This window comes from Mirounga angustirostris, unplaced genomic scaffold, assembly GCF_029215605.1.
Source record: "Mirounga angustirostris isolate CCGP_5_RB_7025 unplaced genomic scaffold, mMirAng1.0.hap1 SCAF_16, whole genome shotgun sequence".
NCBI lineage: Eukaryota > Metazoa > Chordata > Mammalia > Carnivora > Phocidae > Mirounga > Mirounga angustirostris.
The window spans coordinates 58,937,286-58,957,544 of record NW_026991724.1 but is presented as its reverse complement, the minus strand read 5'-3'; the positions used below and the strand labels follow the sequence as shown (position 1 = coordinate 58,957,544).

Here is a 20,259-nt window from a genome sequence, read left to right as displayed (position 1 = left end):
CATCTGTTTCCTTCTGACATTTCCCTTGCCGTGACCCTAGCTGAATTCTTTCTTCCTTGTCCCTTGACTGCACATACCAAAGCCCACAAAAATGACTGAAGCTTTGATCACCATATAGTTGAAGAGCAATAATATTTGTTGGTTGCCAACTACGGAAAGCATGCATTTCATGACTAACATTGCAGTGTGTACATTCAGGTTTTTCTTTGGATTCCTGTTCTGCTGAATGGAATCTATAATATATTGCCTTAGTTTAAGGGAATAATTTTTAATAGAAAGGGCAGAATAAATATAAAGACACCGGGATAATAATAATCTTAAAATTATAATTTATGTCAAACTTCTCATTTTAGGTAAATTAAATCTATCTTATATATTCCACATAAAATTTGAAGGAACTTCATAAGCTTATTTAAAATCTTACAGAAAACAAATTTTTCACTATTCTCTACCTGTTTCAGGGACACACAACATTTTCTTCTCCAATATCCCAGTAATGGCTTGTGTGAAGTCTTTTCTCTCTTGACCCTGAGCCAACTCACAAAGTTGACTCTAAAGCTTCAGTCTATTTGAAGAGCAACAAGATAATGTTTATTAGTTCGCAGCTCTGAGTGAAGGTACTTTGTACCTAAGTGACACTATGATATAACATTATGATATCTTGTGTTACTCCCTCATACAGTGAATGCAGGAATAAGTCCCCCTTGTGGAGTCTTTAAGCAACACTACAACAAGGCTGTGTGAATTATACTCTCAGTGGCATATGAAATTAAAGGATTCATTACATTCAGAGCTCCTAGGAGACGGAGGCACCATACCCCATACAAGAGGCCAGATGGGAGGCCAGATGGAGCCAGGGAACTGGATGGAGCCCACAGACAGAGTAAGGACCCGTAGGCAAGTGTCATTATTGGGAGTCAAGGTGGGTGCACAGACAAATGACGTGAGGGAATTTCATTAATACACTGGAATGTCACTAGATCACAGGGAAGGACAAGAAAAGGAATTTGTATAGGGGACTAACCTTGTTATCACACTGGTATACCCGGTCACGTGGATGGGGTGCTCACAGCCGGTTTGTAGGATATTGAGGCAGCAGGAAAATGTGGTTTTAAAAATTTACAATAACAGGGGCACCTGGGTGGCTCAGTCCTTAAGCGTCTGCCTTCTGTTCAGGTGGGATCCAGCTCCCCATCCGGCTCCCCTGCTCAGCGGGAATCCTGCTTCTCCCTCTCCTACTCCCCCTGCTTGTGTTCCCTCTCTCGCTGTGCCTGTGTCAAATAAATAAATAGAATCTTTAAAAAAAAAATTCACGGGCGCCTGGGTGGCTCCGATGGTTGGGCGTCTGCCTTCGGCTCAGGTCATGATCTCGGGGTGCTGGGATCGAGCCCCGCATCGGGCTCCCTGCTCAGTGGGGAGCCTGCTTCTCCCTCTCCCTCTGCCACTCCCTCTGCTTGTGCTCTTCTGTCTATCTCTCTGTCAAATAAATAAATAAAATCTTTAAAATAAAATAAAATAAATAAATAAATAAAAATTTTACAATACAGCGTGCCCGCTTGCTCCATCAGAAACTTCTAAAATAAAAAGATACAGAAAACGCAATTTGGGAAATTTCGGGTGCGTCCCCTTTAGGAGTATCCGATGCCGCCCCTTCTTCTTTGGAGCCTCTGTACACCCTTTCCCAGTGTCCCCGTCCTGGACGCTGGGTCCTTGGCTCCTAGAAAGAGCGGAGGATTCCTCGTTGGGCCGGAGGCAGGACAAAAACTACATTACCCAGAAGGCTGTGCCGCACGAAGGGGCGTTGCTGGGCCCCGCTGGCGGGGGCGGGGCTTCCGGTGTCTCGAGTGGGCGTATGCTGTGACGCGACGGGTGGGTGCATGCGGGTGAGCTCCCGGTGGCTCGTGGGGCCGGAGCGGGGGACGGAGGCGAGGGGCTTCGCCCGCATCTCTGTGGAGCCCGGGGACGGCCGGCTAAGCCCGCGGGAGCCCCGCGGCGGCCTCGTGCGGCCCTGCTGTCCCCGCGGCCCGATGGCGCCACCCGTGGACCCGGCGCAGGTGAGTGGGCGTGCGGGCGGCAGTGCCCTGTGACCCTGCGCCTCGCCGCACCCCTGCCGCTGTCTCTCGGCGCTCGGGGTGGGTCCCTCTCGGCTCCGGAAGGCAGGTCGAGGGCTACGTGGGGTAGCGCCCCTTTCTGGCAACCGGTGGGGTGCTGTGCGGAAGGGTCAGGAGTGGCTTCTGCGACCCCCTCCCCCCCGCCCCACACCGTGTGTCCCGACCCGCAGGCCCACGACCCCACTGTGGGTTCCGGCCGCGCCCCTTCCCGAGGCCGTGACCTTGAGCGAGTCCCCCCGCTGCGCTGGGCTTGCGTGTTCTCGGGTGTAAAATAGAGGAGTATTGACAGTCCCTCGTCCTGGGTTGAGGGAACCAGAAGGGGTCGGTGGGTGGTGTGTGTCCCCGGTGCCCAGCAGGGTCCCGGGAGCATCGCTCCGGGAGCTCTTTCCTCGGAGATGCTTCCTGAGTCTGTTGGTCTCGGCTCAGCACAGCGGGAGTCTGGCCTTGCACCTTCCTGGCCTCCGGCCTTCAAAGCGAAGGGCTGGGGTGGAGGAGAGGCGGTAGGTTTTTGGAGTTGTTGCTGTGCTAGGGCAGAAAAGGCGGAAGGGCAGGCACTTTATCTTTCCGTTTACAGCGAATGGAACGGACTTTTTTCCCCTGACAGTAGGGGATCCATTTTCTTGTTTCAGACATTCCGTTAGAGTTGAAACGCGAGTCCATTCAAACGGTCAGTGATGATAGCGTTCAGGAGTGTTGGTGTCCCTTTGGACACAAATGCACAAGGGGATCCGGCTAAGTCCCTAGCAGTCACCTCGAGTACCCTCTTCGCAGCCTTGATCATTGTCAGCACTCGTCTTACTCCCATCCACACGGCTCCCTCCCTCACTTTATTTCAGACCCACTCCAGTGTGCCATCCTGAAAGACGGCTTCCGTGTTGCCCCATGTAAAGCGGACTACAAGTAGTCTCCTTGCTCTGTTTTCTTGTCTTTGGAATCTTTAGGGCCCTCTGACATTGTCTTGCTGATTTTAGTTGCTTGTTTAGGATCTGTTTCCAGCCCTGGATCATGAGCACCTGTTGCTGCCCTATGCCAAGACCTAGAACAGCCTAGGCTTGTAAAAGGTACTCAATAAATGGTTGAATGAGTGAATGGGTCTCCCCCTCAGGGGCTCCCATCATACTTGTATCAAATGCACACAACCCTCACCGTGGCCCTCAGGGCCCTGCTCCATCTGCCCCTGAGACTTACCTCAGTGCTCCCTTTCCCTTCTTCCCTTGCTCACTGCACCCAGCTGGGTGGTACTGAAATTGTCAAACTCCTTCCCATTTTGCAGCCTTTGCCCTTGCACTTCCATCCCAGGCCCTGTCCCCAGGTCCCTGCAGGGCTGTCTGTCCGTATTCCTCCTGTGTATCCATGCCACCGCTTAGAATAGCCTTTCCTGGCTGTTTTATTTCTAGTTAAGGTGCCCCTGGCCCCCACCTGCCTATTTTCTGGTAATTCTGTCATCTTTTGCTGGGTGTTTAGATCCTGTCTCTGCTCCTTAAATGTGAGATTGTGGGCAACTTTCTAAAGCTGCCTGAGCCTCAGGCTGCTGGAGGTAATGGTGGCACTGACCTCATGGGCTGTGGGAGGATTAGTAAAAGTCACAAAATACATTGAACACATTCCAGGCCAGGCACTCCACTGTTTTCCACGTGAACATTTTCTCTTTACTTAACCGCCTGGTGAAGTAGGAAGGATTATTGTACTGATGTGGAAATCAAGGCTTAGAGAAATGATGGGATGTCCGCCCCATGGTCACAGCTGGCAAGTGTCAGATTCAAGAGTCTTAATTTGGTCCCTGGGAGTCTGGCTCCAGAACAGGGGATTTTTAATCACTTTATCTCAGTGTGTGAAGCCCTCAGCTGGGGCGGCCACATGGGGAGGACCAAGGAGACTTGGCTGCTATTGCTGCAGTTCTCATTGTTGGAGTTATCATCATGATCATTTTCCCTGTTCCTCTGATGTCCCAGATCACCTATTGTCTGCCCCCACCGTCCTCATGGGAATGCTACTGTCTGTCATCTCCAGCAGCTTCCCAGGGGAGGTTCTTCGCTCAGCCATAATTGCGTTATGTCCAAAGGCTGCATCTCTCTCCCCCTTGAGCCCAGCACAGAGCTCTGCTCTCAGGAGGCCTCAGTGATGCAGGCCTGGGTCTCTCTACATCTTGACCAGAGACTGAGTTACAGGGTTCTGACCCCACCCAGCAGCACAAGGCCAACATCATTACCTCTGTTTGACTTTCCAGGTTTTGGTTACCTTCAAGGATGTGGCCGTGACCTTCACCCAGGAAGAGTGGGGACAGCTGGACCTGGACCAGAGGGCCCTGTACCAGGAAGTGATGCTGGAGACTTGTGGGCTCCTGGTCTCACTGGGTAAGGGCTCACCTCTCATCCCTGTGGGGTAACCCAGCCTTCTTGATTCCTGGCTGATCAAGAAGGTCACAGCAGCTATCTTTCCCTCTTCCCTGAAGACCCTGCAGTTTTCTGGTTCCTTCTCTTCCTACCTGGCCTCCCTCCATCAGGTCTCCGTCAGGGATCATTGGAATAGAAACCACCTCCTTCTGAACACAAACCCTCACCCCAATACCCAGCATGCTCAAGCTGCCGTCTGACCTCCATATTCCAGACTGCGTAGGAGCCTGGTTGGGCCAGGCGTCCAGGGCCCAGTTAGCGGGGCTGTGAGTGATGGGCTGTTCTCAGGAGAGAGGGTGAGTCAGGCAGATCCCCATATGGCATTTGTCATCAGTGCCCCCCGTGGGATCTTCCTAAACAACATAGCTATAAAAAGACCCCTGGTGTCTCCATGATCATCACCTGTTCTTCTGAGGCCTGGGTCACAGTCCTCCACTGAGGTAGGAGATGCTTTAGAAAGTGCACAGGAATGGCACAAAATGCCAGAGGCGGACACCTTGAGAAAGCCAGTCCTTTAACCTCCTCGGTCTGGAAGGCTGATTGGTGTCAAGAGAAAGTCTCAGAACAGTGCTGAGTATTTCATGTGCCCTAATTGTGGGTAATTTTTCTCTTCAACAGAAGGGACAGCTTGTAGCTCACAGTCCTGAACTAGCTACATGAACTTGCTAGGGCTCTGATGGCATTACTTTGATCTCGTTGTTGTGTTTTGATGGTAACCTGCCATTTGTGGAGAGTGAACTTGACTTTGCTCGTTTACCAGAGCAAAACAGAGCTCCCTTTTAGAACAAAATATGTAACAAAAATTAAAAGTGGGGCCGGTTAAAGAGAGGCCATCAGTGACAATGGCACCGTGGGTGTGAGGATGCAGACCGTTCACTCTGAGTTCAGGTCAATTCTTAGATGAATCGTGATGAGTCATACATAGAAATATCAGGGGACCTTAGAAGGCAGACGTCAATTCTTAGATGAATCGTGATGAGTCATACATAGAAATATCAGGGGACCTTAGGCGTATGTAGCCAGGTGGTCATAATCCATCGTGGGTGCTTCAAAAAAGGCGTCTCAGGAAGTGACATTGGAACTGAGCCTTGAAGCTTGGAGGGGAGGTGGGGGAGGAGTTCCAGGTGGAGGAACCAGTACAAGAAGAGACCCTGAGGTGGGAGGGGGCTCAGCTCCTGGCAGAGCCAAAGGAGCGTCTGGTTCACCTTTTCTCCTGCCCCTCCCTGAGCTCCGGGCCAGGCATGTAGGACACACTGGTGACTGTTACCGAGACTTGTCCGAATGAGTCCTGGGCTGAGGATCAGAACCTGCTAGCTGATAGACTTCAGTGGGTCCTGGTGCCTCAGTCCTTGAAATTCTGTACAGAACCCACCTATCTCTGTTGAGCTGTGTCTGGCTGCATGAAACAAAAAAGCAAGCTTGAAACCGGCTTCCCCTGAAGGAAATCTCCCATCTCACCTAATGAGAAGCCCCAGGGTGGGGCTGGCCCCCAGGCTGAAGGTTGCAGCCACCAGTTCCATCCTCAGTGATGTGAAGGTTCTCTCTGCTCCTCTCCCTGGACCAGGCATCTCCCTGTTCCTCAGGCTGGCTCCCTTTTGGGCCTGTGGGGTGCTGCAGCCAGGACTGAGGAAGCAGCCCCCTTGTTCAGCCTCCCCTCACATTGGAATAAAGGCTTTGTCTTCAGCTCAGGTCACCTGCCTCTCTCAGATTACCAGTGATCAGAGATGCCATTCACCACTTTCTGCCCTGGCAGTTTTTAGTTCTCTCTGGGAGAGAGAATTCCCTAGGGAGAGCCAGAAATACTGTTGGCTAGGCCTCACCCCAGGCAGTTTTGTTTCTTTTGGTTTGAGGTTGGAATCAAGCATCCCTAAGTGGTTCTGAAGTGCAGGGTGTTTGAGAACAGTGACTTAGATTAATTACAGAATCCCTTCTGGAAGGAGGGGCTCCCCTTCCCAGGGTCTCTTGGCTGTGTGTGAAAGTGGTGTGCCCCTGAGTAGGATTGGCTTCTGTCGATGAGGTTCAAGGACACTGATGTTGTCTGGATAGACAGCACCACCCTCTATGGCAGTTGCAGCCCAGGAATGGGATTTGTGCAGTTGGTTTCCAGGTCATAGGTCAGCATTTTCTCCACAGCTTCATTCAGTTCTTGTCCCTGCCATGAAGTCCCAGAGGGGATGGAGATACTGCTTTCTTCTCATACACCATGACCTATTTCTTTCTCCATCAACAGGGCATCCGGTTCCCAAACCAGAGTTGACCCATCTACTGGAGCACGGGCAGGAGCTATGGACAGGAAAGAGAGGCCTCTCCCGTAGCACCTGCTCAGGTAGGAGGGGACAGCTGGTCAGGTGGAGTCATGGGAGCCTTCAGCATGCAAGGAACCAGTGCCTCTGAACTTCTTTGTGAAACTTAGTGACCTCTTGGTCACATTCATGGAGAACATGAATGAGATGGAGTCTCCTAGTCTCTCAGATGAGGAAATCATGCTTTGAAGAAAAAAGTAACCTGTTCAAGATCACTCACTTGGTAGAGGCAGGACTGGACCAATGGCTTTCTGGCTCCAGAGCCCTCTTAACCACAACATGATGCCTCCCAGCAGAGCAGAAGCTTGTCTTTTATACCATTTGTCCCTGAGTGTCCCTCCATCCCTCTTCTGCAGTCTTAATTCTCTTCCTTTTATGGTGATCCCACTTCATTGTTGGCTTCACCAGGCATCTGGGGCCCTTTCTTCCTTTAATTGTTCAGCACTCTCCAGGAGTGACTCTACTTATGCTTGCTCCTCCCATTCCAACCCAGTGCTCCCTTCCTCTTTCTCTCTCTGGCAATTCTGATTCTCCATTAGGACCTAGCTCATGGGACACTTCTGGGAAGATGACCTCTTTTTTGTCCCAGTCCTGTTCGGTGCCACTTCTGTGTACTCTCTTAACACCAAGAGACATCAATTCTTGAAGCAAATACCCCACAGACAGTGTTATGTCCTCCCTCCTCTCCTCTGGACTGTGAGGAGGGGTTTCCACTCCAGATCCTCGGTTCCCTGGTCCAGCCTGTCCTCTGGATTTTCCCTTTAATGGTGTCAAGGGTACAAGGACCAGAGACAGTCCTTGGAAACCCAGGAACAGAGCTGTGGAACACAGCAATCCCAGGGTACTGTTTCATCCTCAGTTTCCCACTGAAGTGTTGAATTTGTTTCTTCTGTATTGAGTCACTAAAAGTTCCCCTCTCTGTGTTGGTTTCTCTGCAGGTGACAGTGCAAAACTTCAGACCAGGGACCCAAGCACTTCTCAACTGGTTTTGTCTGAGGGAGCCTTGCTCCAGGGAAGCCTGACTCAGGGATCTTCAAGGGACTCCAGGTTGGCGCACGCCAGGGTTTGGGAAGGGCTTTTGGAAATGCAGAAAGGTCAACTGAAGCCTGGGACAGATGCTCAAAAGGAGACCCATCTTGGGAGAATGAGCCTTGAAGATGACGGTTTGGGGACAGATGATAGTCTGCACTCTCAGGGACACGTTCTCCATGAATGTGACCCACAGGGACCAGGTAAAGGCCACATGATTCATGCAGGGAATAATCTCTACAAATGCAAGCAGTGTGGGAAAGGTTTTAGCCGAAAGTGGTACCTTGTTCGACATCAGCGGGTTCACACTGGAATGAAGCCCTATGAATGCAATGCGTGTGGGAAAGCCTTTAGCCAGAGCTCAACCCTTATTCGGCACTACCTCATTCACACCGGGGAGAAACCATACAAGTGCATGGAGTGTGGGAAGGCCTTCAAACGCAGGTCCTACCTCATGCAGCACCATCCGATTCACACTGGAGAGAAGCCCTACGAGTGTAGTAAGTGTCGAAAGGCCTTCACCCACCGCTCTACTTTTATTCGGCATAACAGGACCCACACCGGAGAAAAGCCCTTTGAGTGCAAAGAATGTGAGAAATCATTCAGCAACAGAGCACACCTGATTCAGCACTACATCATCCACACTGGAGAGAAGCCCTACGAGTGCATGGAGTGTGGGAAGGCCTTCCGATGCAGCTCAGAACTCATGCAGCACCAGCGGGTTCACACTGGGGAGAAGCCCTATGAGTGTGCCCAGTGTGGGAAAGCCTTTCATCGGAGCACGTACCTCATTCAGCACTCCATCATCCACACGGGGGAGACGCCATACAAGTGTCTGGAGTGTGGGAAGGCCTTCAAACGCAGGTCACACCTCCTGCAGCACCAGCGGGTTCATACTTGAGAGAAGCCCCCTCAGTGCCATGAATGTAGAAAGGCCTTCACCCACTGCTCCTGCTCCTCTTTTGTCCTTCATAAGGGGATCCACACTGGAGGAAGAAAAACAAAAACCAAAACCCTTTCAGTGTAAAGAATTTTTGTTGGCTCTTCAAACACATGAGTAGTCACACTGGAGATGACGCCTGTGATGCAGTGAACACGAGAAAGCCTCCAGCCACGGCTCCGCCCCCACTCATCATTGGATTCATACCGGAGAAAATTTCGAGAAGGCAGGTCACCCATGGGTCCACCTCTGTCAACATCAGAGAAAGCCCTGGGGAAACACATTCTGAACGCAACTACTGAGGAGTCTTTAGCCAGAAGACTCTTACCATCTGAGAATTCATAATGATCAGGAACCACATCGATGTCATTACTGTGAGAAAACCTGTGGACAGGTCAGCACTTACTGTTATGTCAAGAGTCAGATGGAATGGGACACAGTGTGGGCCTTAATGTGCCCATGAGAAGCATGTGGGAGACGGACAGTGGGTACTGTGCACTTACAAAGACCTCCGGCCACCGATCTGCTCCTTGGTTGACACTTAGACAGCCATCTTAGCATTATTTTTAAAAGAAGAATAAAAAGAAGGGGATGGAAACCTATACTCTAAACTGAAAAAAACAAATGTCTTCACAAACTCTTTCAGATTTCCCTGCCAAACCTATTAGTTTTTCATCAGTTTCATTATTTTGGTGGGGGAATGTTTGAGAGAAAGGGTCTCAGCCCTTTGTTTTTATGTGTGTGCACTGCTCTCCTGTATCCGGAAGCTTGGACAGTGAAGGCAGCTCTACAGACATTTGCTAGAAGCCTTGTTCCACATCTCTACCCTCAAGGAGCATCATTCTTTGTGAGAAATATGAAGGCTGAGTCATGAGATACTTGAACTTAGAAGAAGTTAGAATTCTGAAAATAACATCACATGCCACTTGCTTCTGATGTTGTCTGAAGGATCTGCATACAACAGCCACATTAAAACATGCTCCCTCCAGACTGTTTAAGGCTTTGATATTTTTAAGTAAAACTCCTTGTTTGTGTGGTTTTTCAATGCCTGCTGTTCTCCGTCACTTTTTGATTCCATTCTGCTCTTTTGTTTTCTGTATTTTTCCCCTGATGGTGTGGGTGTGGCCTTCTCAGTTGGAGCCTAATTCCTTCCTATTCTTGGGGTTTCACAGGTTAATCCCATGTAGAGGACTGTGCATTCTCAAGTCCCCCTCCACAGCTTTCTAGGGGTTGAATTACTGCTAAAACCAGTGAAATAAAACACTCTGCTGGGGTAAATTCATGATTAAGCCCAGAAAAACAAACACAGTATTCTCATTGATCTTACAAATGGTTGTGTAGGGTGCCTGGGTGGCTCAGTTGGTTAAGCGACGGCCTTCGGCTCAGGTCATGATCCTGGAGTCCCGGGATCGAGTCCCGCATCGGGCTCCCTGCTCAGCGAGGAGCCTGCTTCTCCCTCTGACCCTCCCCCCTCTCATGCTCTCTATCTCATTCTCTCTCTCATATAAATAAATAAAATCTTTAAAAAAAACAAACAAACAAAAAAAAAAAACAAAAAAAAAAACCAAATGGTTGTGTGAAGTTCTGTTTCAAAATAAAGTGCCAGCCCATGGCCGCGCCTCCCGGGGCCCCTGCCCGCCGAGCACAGCGAGCCCTCCCGATGGCAGGCTGCGAGGAGGTGAGCGTGTCCGGCTTGGAGGAGTTCCACCGGGCCGTGGAGCAGCACCATGAAAGACCATCTTCGCCTACTTCACTGGCTCTAAGGACGCTGGGGGGAAGAGCTGCTGCCCTGACTGCGTGCAGGCTGAACCGGTCGTACGAGAGGGGCTGAAGCGTATTAGTGAAGGATGTGTGTTCATCTACTGCCGAGTGGGAGAGAAACCTGACTGGAAAGATCCAAATAATGACTTCAGAAGAAACCTGGAAGGGAGTGCAGTGCCTACACTACTTGAGTATGGAACACCTCAAAACTGGTGGCATCTCAGTGCCTTCAGGCCAACCTCGTGCCAATGCTATTCTCTGAAGATTAAGATTTGATGGTGGCAATTGTGTCTGGATTTCCTGATTTCCTCTTAGTGTAAAGGCAATTGCATACTTGCTTTGAATTCACGTTAGCAATAAATAAATGAAGCGCCAGGGATTTGAACAGGAGATGCTGGTTGTGTACATGTGGGTGTCGGGTTTGTGTGGGCCTCACAGTTGCCACCATGAACTTACCATTCCCTGTGTGCCCGCATTGGCTGTGGTCATTTTACATTCATCCTGTGGACTTCCCTTCAAGACTAGTTTTCAGGGTACACAAGATAATGTTAATGGGTTAAAAATGTACAGAAAAATAGAAAGTGATCATTTCCTCACTTGGAGCTTTCCTCAGCGCCTTTAAAAGACTACACAGTTCACATTTTCATAGTGGGCATGCACCTTTTTTGTGGTACACACAGTATGGCTGCACTTCTTGATGAGTTAATAAGAGCTTTTGTTTGGATAGTGTGCAGTTTCCTGTCCTTCAGAAAGGAGAGTTGACTCAAAGCCCCCTGCCCTCTTCTGTGCTCTCTCTGGAGGGTGTATCGTAGCTGTGGTCATACTTGTGACTGAGCCTTGAGTTCAAGAGAGTTGGAGAAACCCCCTCTGGAAGCATCTTGGTTTTTATCAAAGGTTCTCCTTTGCCTGCCTGGGATGCTGACCCCAGTTTGTCCCAAAGCAGGAGTGATGCATTTTCCACTAGATGAAGGACATCTGAGGATTTGTTCCCTCAACTTCAAGGTTTTTCCATACAGTCTTGGTATGTTCAGTGCCAGGTCCTACTATACACTTGCTGCTGTGCTCAGCAGGGTTCTCCTGAGACCTCCATCCTTCATCTACATGACCACTTAGTGTGTTCTGGGCACACTGTGAGGAGTGGGGCACCTGGGCGACTGAGATGGGAATCCTGTCCTTGAGCAGGGAGGGAGTTTAATGCCTGGTGTAGGTGAGCAGAGTACACTGAAATCTAAAAAGAGAAGGAAATTGAGCACATGGCTTTGTTGGATTCTTAATCACCTTGAAAATTTTGTCTCCAAAGTAGGATTCTTCTCCATTCTTGAGTGCACTCAGGGTACTGAGCCTGAAGGGCGGGTGGTAGTGAATTAGTAAAGTTAGGATAAGTAGCAGAGTGGATTCTTACAAATGTCACAAAAGGTGACATTTAGTGCTCCAAAAAATCATTTACTGTATATCTTATGTGAGTCTCGGACTCTTTTAGGTATATGAAATGCACAAAACACCAAAAGAATTTTGCCCTCGTAGAACCTACATTCTGGGTGAGAAAACAGCAATGTTCTTTAACTTCCATAGCATGTTAGAAGGGAATAGGTTCTGTGGAAAAGAGAAAAGCAGGACAGCGGTGAAGAAAAACACAGGAGAGGGAAGAGTCCCAACATTAAGACTGTTCACATTAGGGCTGGTATGGATGATGTGTCTGGCATGTATTTTAAAGAGGTGAAAGAACAATCTATTTCTTCCTTTCTAATGCATATACGTATACATTTTTTCTTGCCATACAACACTAGGTAGTTTCCGTAATGTTGAACGCCAGGAGATCCCAATTATTTTTCTTTTGTCTCTGATCTTGGGTGAAATATTAACATCATATGTATGGCGTGTGTTGTAGAATCTTTTCAATGTTTAAGGAAAATCCATTCTATACTTTGTGGGTTTTTTTTTTTTAAAGCCAAAGAATGAGTGAATTAGCATCAAATTATATTTTATGCATCATCTGAGTTGATTATACCATTTTTTTTAAAGATTTTATTTATTTATTTGAGAGAGAGAATGAGATAGAGAGAGCATGAGAGTGGGGAGGGTCAGAGGGAGAAGCAGACTCCCCGCTGAGCAGGGAGCCTGATGTGGGACTCGATCCCAGGACTCCAGGATCATGACCTGAGCCGAAGGCAGTCGCTTAACCAACTGAGCCACCCAGGTGCCCTCTGATACCATTTTGTATGAAGTGGTAAAATGTATTGATTTTTGAATTTTTAAATTTTTCAGCTTTAAACTTACAGTAAGTACAAGAATAGTACAAAATACTCTTGTATAAATTCTACCCAGATTAAACAATTGTTTGTTTTGCATCTTTTGTTTTATTAGTCTCTCCCCGCATACATGTGCATATGTGTGTTTCTGAACAATCTGAATTAATGGGTAAATATATTGCCTCTGTACAAGTGAATGCTTCAGTGCATGCTTCCTAAGGGCACATCTTATATTATCAGAATATTATCATAATCAGGAAATTCAGTATTGGTAAAATACTATTATGTAATCCACGGGGCATGTTCAAATATTACCATTTGTCCTAATATTGCCCCTTGGTGTCTTTAGGGGTCCATGACCAAACCCAGAACAGCATGAGGCATTTTGTTGTCATTGCTCTCCACTCCTTTAATGAAAGTTAATTAGCCTTTGAGTTCCTTGGATATGATAGCTCATGAATTTTGTAGAATTTCCATTTGTTTCTCTGATGTTTCCTAATGATATTTTCCTTTTGCATTGTTTACACTGAAATCACAGAAGTGATACTGTATCTTTCATAGTACTTCATATCAGGAGGCACATGGTGTCCATGTTTACCAATACAGATAGTAACTTTAGTCACTTCTGTATGTTTGTGTTCTTGACTTAAGAATTACTATTTCCCTTTATTTTTTGTAACATTTAAGAGTTTATTTGAGCAAAAATTGATTCAAATCGGGCAGCATCTAATCTGGCAGATAGAAGGGAACTCTAAGGAGCTGTACAAAATGAAATACTTTTGGGGTGCCGGGGTGGCCCAGTTGTTAAGTGTCTGCATTCGGCTCAGGTCATGATCCCAGAGTCCTGGGGTCGAGCCCCGCATCGGGCCCCTGCTCGGCGGGAATCCTGCTTCTCCCTCTCCCACTCCCCCTGCTGTGTTACCTCTCTTGCTGTCTCTCTGCCAAATAAATAAAATCTTAAAAAACAAAATGAGGGCGCCTGGGGGGCTCAGTTGGTTAAGCGACTGCCTTCGGCTCAGGTCATGATCCTGGAGTCCCTGGATTGAGTCCCGCATCGGGCTCCCTGCTTGGCAGGGAGTCTGCTTCGTCCTCTGACCCTATCCCCTCTCATGTGTTCTCTCTCTCTCAAATAAATAAATAAAATCTTTAAAAAAAAAAAAAACCCAAAATGAAATACTTCTATAAGGGAGAAGGAAGTTGGGACAAGAAGTCATCCTAGGCAAAAAGTGGGTTGGTTCCTACAAGGTCACTTTCCTTCAGGAGATGGCTGGAGTCCATCAGGCAAAGTACCTGACTAGTGCTGATCAGGAGATCCTGATGGTTTACGGTTCCATTTTTGGGAGAGCCAAACTGTAATGAAGTCTTGGTTTGGTGACATAGGGCTTAACATAAGGGACTCCATGTTGGGCCTGTTGTTTTATTTCCCTTTATTTTTAGTATGTAATTATTCAGAAGATGTTTTGAAACTGCGTGAATATACTGATCCACATCAGTATTTCACCCCATAGTTTTAGCCACCACTGATGATTTTCAAATCCCAACAGTCGTCCCACATTTATTTATTTATTTATTTTTATTTATTTTTTTTAAGATTTTATTTATTTATTTGACAGAGAGAGAGTGAGCACAAGTAGGCAGAGCAGCGGGCAGAGGGAGAGGGAGAAGCAGGCCTCCCACCGAGCAAGGAGCCCGATGCGGGGCTCGATCCCAGGACCCCAGGATCATGACCCGAGCTGAAGGCAGACACTTAACGGACTGAGCCACCCAGGCGCCCCTCGTCCCACATTTATTAGTTGGCATTCTATTTGGGAAGTAAGTTTCCCAACGGATTGTTCACTCGTTTTTTGTTTTGTTTTTTTTTTTTTTTTAAAGATTTTATTTATTTATTTGAGAGAGAGAATGAGAGAGAACACATGAGAGGGGGGAGGGTCAGAGGGAGAAGCAGGCTCCCTGCCGAGCAGGGAGCCCGATGCGGGACTCGATCCCGGGACTCCAGGATCATGACCTGAGCCAAAGGCAGTCGCTTAACCAACTGAGCCACCCAGGCGCCCCTGTTCACTCGTTTTTTATTAATATATGTCAGTATGGAATAATGCACACTTAAATATATAAGTGGGCCATTCATTGTGATGCTTAAATCTTCCCAGGTTGGGCTCAGGGGAGCTCCTTCCAGCTTGCTTCTTTGTCCCTTTGTGACATCACCGTCACACTGTGGGCTCAACTTTCTGGTACAAAAGAGATTACAGTTTCACCTTATAACTTTCCTTATCCTACCAGGAATCAGTCTTTTCTTCAAGGAGGTTTTCTTCTTTTTGGTAGAGACCAGCACTGAGAAATCAAGAACTGGGTACATGGTGTGCTTCTAGGCCACCTTTGACTACACAGAGTGTACTTTATTGTTTTTTTTTAAGATTTTAATTTTTAATTAATTAATTTATTTATTTGCGAGAGAGAGAATGAGAGGCAGAGAGCATGAGAGGGAAGAGGGTCAGAGGGAGAAGCAGACTCCCTGCTGAGCAGGGAGCCTGATGCGGGACTCGATCCCGGGACTCCGGGATCATGACCTGAGCCGAAGGCAGTCGCTTAACCAACTGAGCCACCCAGGCGCCCCTAAGATTTTTAAAAAATCTATTTATTTGACAGAGACAGCGAGAGAGGGAACACAAGCAGGGGGAGTGGGAGAGGGAGAAGCAGGCTTCCCGCGGAGCAGGGAGCCTGATGCAGGGCTCGATCTCAGGACCCTGGGATCATGACCTGAGCTGAAGGCAGACGCTTAATGACTGAGCCACCCAGGTGCCCCTAGAGTGTACTTTTTAAAAAATATTTTATTTAGGGCGCCTGGGTGGCTCAGTTGGTTAAGCGACTTCCTTCGGCTCAGGTCATGATCCTGGAGTCCCGGGATCGAGTCCCACATCGGGCTCCCTGCTCAGCGGGGAGTCTGCTTCCCCCTCTGCCCTCTTCCCTCTCGTGCTGTCTCTCATTCTCTCTCTCTCTCAAATAAATAAATAAAATCTTAAAAAAATATATTTTATTTATTTGAGAGAGAGTGTGAGTGGGGAGAGGGGCAGAGGGGGAGGAAGAGGGAAAGGGAGAGAATCTCAAGCAGACTCCTGGCTGATTGTGGAGCCCCACAAGGGGCTTGATCTCACAACCCTGAGATCATGACCTGAACTGAAACCCAAGAGTTGGACGCTTAAACAACTGAGCCACCCAGGAGCCCCTGACGTCAGAGTTTATGTTCATAGATGCTACCCATGCCATGACAGAACCAAAACCACTGAAGTTCAGGAAATGTTTTAAGCTTTTTTAAAGTAGGCTCCACACCCAACATGGGAGTAGAACTCATGACCCCAAGATCAAGAGTTACATGCTCTACCAACTGAGCCAGCCAGGTGCCCCAGTGTTTTAAACTTTTTTTTCCTTTTATTTAAAATTTAAATTCTAGTTAGTTGACGTACAGTTCAATATTGGTTTCAGGAGTAGAGTTCAGTGGTTCATCATTTGCACATACCACCCAGTGCTCATCATAACAAGTGCCCTCCTTAATATCCATCACCCACCTCCCTCTACCAACCCTTGGGAATACACAAATAACTGTACAATTTGAGGACTGACAAATGCATTTACCCATGAAACAACTTCCCAATCAAGGTATAGAACAAATCCATGATTCCAGAGAAGGCCCACATGCCTGATTCAGTAAATCTGTGAAAGTCAAATCGCTTTCCTTATTTTTTCATTGTAGTTGTTTGCTTTTTCTCTCATTGATATCTAAACTTTGCCTGTCCTGAGTTTTATGAAATGGAAATCTTTAACTGGAAATATTAACTATATTTATCAATTTTAATTAAGATTTTTTACTTTCTCTGGATTTTTTAAAAAAGATTTTATTTATTTATTAGAATGAGGGGGGTGGAGGTGGGCAGAGGGAGAAGTAGGCTCCCTGCTGAGTAGGGAGCCCCAATGTAGGGGCTTGATCCCAGGACCCCAGGATCATGATCTGAGGTGAAGGCAGATGCTTAACCAACTGAGCCACCCAGGCACCTCATGGATTTTTTAATTAATTATCTAGTAACAAAATTATGCTCCTAGCATTTTTAAAAATTAGTTTTAGTTTTAGCAAAACAACATTAAATCTATGTTTCTGTAAAGGATATTGAAGCAAAATTAAGAACTTTTAATATATTAGAATCAGGATGAAATAACAGCAAAGAAACACTGCAGACTGAAATAGAAATTCTGCAAATAATTCAATTCACAAAATACCTTATGTAATGTAATACCAGTTGAATAGCAATTTTTCCAAAATCCCGCTAGTAATTACAAAATATTTCTAATTAATAAATAAAATGTAAAGTATTCAATGAAGAGAATTGGCCCTGACAAACAAAATATATTAACAAGTTTTTATGCCAAATGGGTGAAGGGGAGGGGGAGGTACAGGCTTTCAGCTATGGAATAAATAAGTCACAGGAATAAAAGGCAGCATAGGGAATATAGTCACTGATAAGGTAACAATGTTGTACAGTGACAGACAATCGCTACAGTTGTAGTAAGCACAGCATAACATACAGACTTGTCCACACACCTGAAACTAATGTAACATTGTGTGTCAACTACACTCAGAAAAAAAAAAAAGACAAAAAATTGAGGATTGTTTCAATGGTACAGAACAGGGAGCCTATGAAACAAACGATTGGTGATAGATGATGGCTAGATGGATGGATAGCTAGCTAGCTAGATGGATGACAGGTAAGTGACAAGTGACAGGTGATAGATGAAGAAAAAAGAAAATTTAGTGAACATACGGCATTAAAATATTTGAGTATTTAACTGAAACACAGAGGTAAGTTTTTACCTGGTACATCAGAGAGTTTTAGAAAATAATATACTCGATCTAAAATATCCTGCTATATATTTACAATGTGGAATAGGGCAAATCATTACTACATATAGCACAGACCAGAGGACACTTAATTAAAACTGAAATAACAGTAAAATTACTAATATGCCACAAGCAAATTAAAATGAAACTTAAAGAAAATATTTAAATATGGAATATTTAAAAGAGGAAACTATCAATAATCTCCTGGTACTGATATTAATCAGTTGGGTTAACCAAAAAAATGCTGTAATGTATAGGAACAGACAGTATTAAAAAATAATAAGCTCAGAAGGCATGTTCATAATGAGCAGAAAATTGCAAACAAAAATGATGCTCGATTATGTTCAACTATAACATATGAATTTGCTCAGATTGTATTTTGGATCAAATCCCTGTGATTTAAATTTTACATATTTTTCATTCTCTATCACAAACCGTAATTGATCAAACATGACTTAATATTGGGAATCCTTTCAAATAGCCTGAAAATTTAAAGATGTCAAAAACCTGAGTGGAGAATATTCAAAGGCTTATATGATATCTAATCTGGTATGATTTTATAACCCATTTTTACCTCAATTGCATTTTTAAAGCCTCTTCACTTTTCATGTTTTTGGAGACATGCAATTTAGGATTTACAGAAATAAGACTTTTTTGGCAATACACGTCAGTAGTTGTCATTACATTAAATCACATTTGACAATTTATTGTCATAAAGGACTTCATAGTATTCCCTCATTATTCTTTTAATACCTATAGAATCTGTAGTGATGTCACTTCTAACATTTCTGACATTGGAAATTTGTGTATCCCCTCTTTTTTGTATGATCAATTTGGATAGAGGTTCATCAATTTATTGATCTTAAAGCCTTGGGTTTCACTAATTTTCTCTAGAGTTCTTCATTTTCTATTGCATTCATTTTTATTTTATCTTTATTATTTTCTTCTGCTTTCCCTGGATTTCATTTCTCTTTTTCTGGTTTCTAAAGGTGGAAGCTGAGATCCTTGATTTGAGACCTTTCTTTTTTTAAAGTAGGTTCCACACCCAATGTGGGGCTCAAACTCACCACCCCGAGATCAAGAGTCACATGCTCCACCAAATGAGGCAGCCAGGCACCCATAGACCTTTATTTTTTTTTTTTTAAGATTTTATTTATTTATTTGACAGAGAGAGACACAGGGAGAGAGGGAACACAAGCAGGGGGAGTGGGAGAGGGAGAAACAGCCTCCCCGCTGAGCAGGGAGCCCGATGCGGGGCTCGATCCCAGGACCCTGGGACCATGACCTGAGCTGAAGGCAGACGCTTAACAACTGAGCCACCCAGGCGCCCCTTTTTCTGTGTTTAATGTGATAAATTTTCCTTGAAGTACTGCTTTAGAAGCCTCCCACAAATTTTCTTATGTGGAGGGCTTTTTCCCCCCATTCAGTACAGAATACTTTTCTCCAAGAAATTAAAAAAAATTTTTTTGGTGTGTGTGTGTGTGACAAGGAGAGAGAGTCATTAAACTTAAGAGCTTCTACAAAAGTGCTATTGCAAATATGGCTATTGCCATACCTCTTCGTCCATTATAAAATATGCCCCTGAGACTGTGAACAAAACCAGGATGCCTACTCTCTGCACTTGTATCCAGTATTAATATTGATGTTCTTACCTAGTGCAATAAAACAAGAAAATGGATATGTAACATTTGGAAAGGAATAAATAAGGAATTTATCACTAGCCACCTTAACATTTTCCCCCAAATTTCATCTTCACTGAGTACTACTTTGGAGGTCCAATTTACCTTTTGTAATCCTTCCCTACCCCCTCTACTTGTCTTCACCCAATCTGGTTTTCTCCTTCCATGAGACCTATTACCTTCTAAGACACTATGTAACTCAACTTAGACCCATTGCTTGTCTGTTTCCCTTAATCAGAATGCAATTTCCTTAAGGAAACATTCCTTGTTTATGTTCAGTGCACTCATATATCACATACCTAGGAATGTGTCTGACCCACAAAAGGTACACCATAAGTACCTGCTAAAGCACTGACCAACGTAACACAGAGTTCCCGTTCTTTCTAACCCTGCAGATCCAGTAGGGTCTCTCCTTTCAATTTCAGTACCGTCAGGTCAGTACCGTCAGGTCTCTCAGAATGGGAAAGAAATCATAGTTTGGATATAAACACTGAATTGACTAAGTGGATAAGATGTGCTCAGCTTAGTTCTCTCACTTAGTAGATTTCAGCGTCTTCTGTTCAATTTCCATTAGGATTTTTGCTCTCCCCATCCTGTTCTGCCATTCCTGTTGGATATCTCCATCAATCACTTTTAATAGCGTTCAGTGATATGCACAATTCATAAATGTTTTCCAGAAATAATCTTAAATCCCCAGCAGACACTGTCAGTGCAATTGTAGGTGAAATGATAATCACTTTCCAGCAAGCAGGTGAAATCACGGAATCTCACATCCGTCACCTCAGGGTCCAGAAGCCCCTTTCCACACCTGCAGAGGTTCCATCACTGTAACCACTGCCCTCACAGCTCACACCAGTTGGGTTAGTAGCTGTTTTTTTCCAGTTCTTCATTATTATAAGGAATTTATCT

The 20,259-nt window shown here is 45.8% G+C and overlaps 1 protein-coding gene and 1 pseudogene across 2 annotated transcripts; both read left to right on the top strand.

Moving 5' to 3' along the window:
* The first annotated feature begins 1,877 nt into the window (after nucleotides 1-1,877).
* On the top strand, nucleotides 1,878-9,821 carry ZNF550 (zinc finger protein 550). The gene is made up of 4 exons (XM_045892481.3): nucleotides 1,878-2,054; nucleotides 4,339-4,465; nucleotides 6,735-6,830; nucleotides 7,746-9,821. Exons 1-4 carry the CDS (start codon nucleotides 1,878-1,880, stop codon nucleotides 8,735-8,737), a joined length of 1,392 nt encoding a protein of 463 aa, XP_045748437.1. The 3' UTR covers nucleotides 8,738-9,821.
* Nucleotides 9,822-9,981: 160 nt separating this feature from the next.
* Nucleotides 9,982-12,526, top strand: LOC123856226 (thioredoxin domain-containing protein 17-like; annotated as a pseudogene). Its single transcript, XR_008507393.2, has one exon. The product of XR_008507393.2 is annotated as a thioredoxin domain-containing protein 17-like (transcript).
* The last annotated feature ends 7,733 nt before the right edge of the window (nucleotides 12,527-20,259 follow it).

Coding starts and splice junctions, on each gene's coding strand:
- ZNF550 (XM_045892481.3), top strand. CDS start 1,878: ATGCGGGTGAGCTCCCGGTGGCTCGTGGGGCCGGAGCGGGGGACGGAG. Junction 2,055..4,338: donor CACCCGTGGACCCGGCGCAG/GTGAGTGGGCGT, acceptor TTGACTTTCCAG/GTTTTGGTTACCTTCAAGGA. Junction 6,831..7,745: donor CTCCCGTAGCACCTGCTCAG/GTAGGAGGGGAC, acceptor GTTTCTCTGCAG/GTGACAGTGCAAAACTTCAG.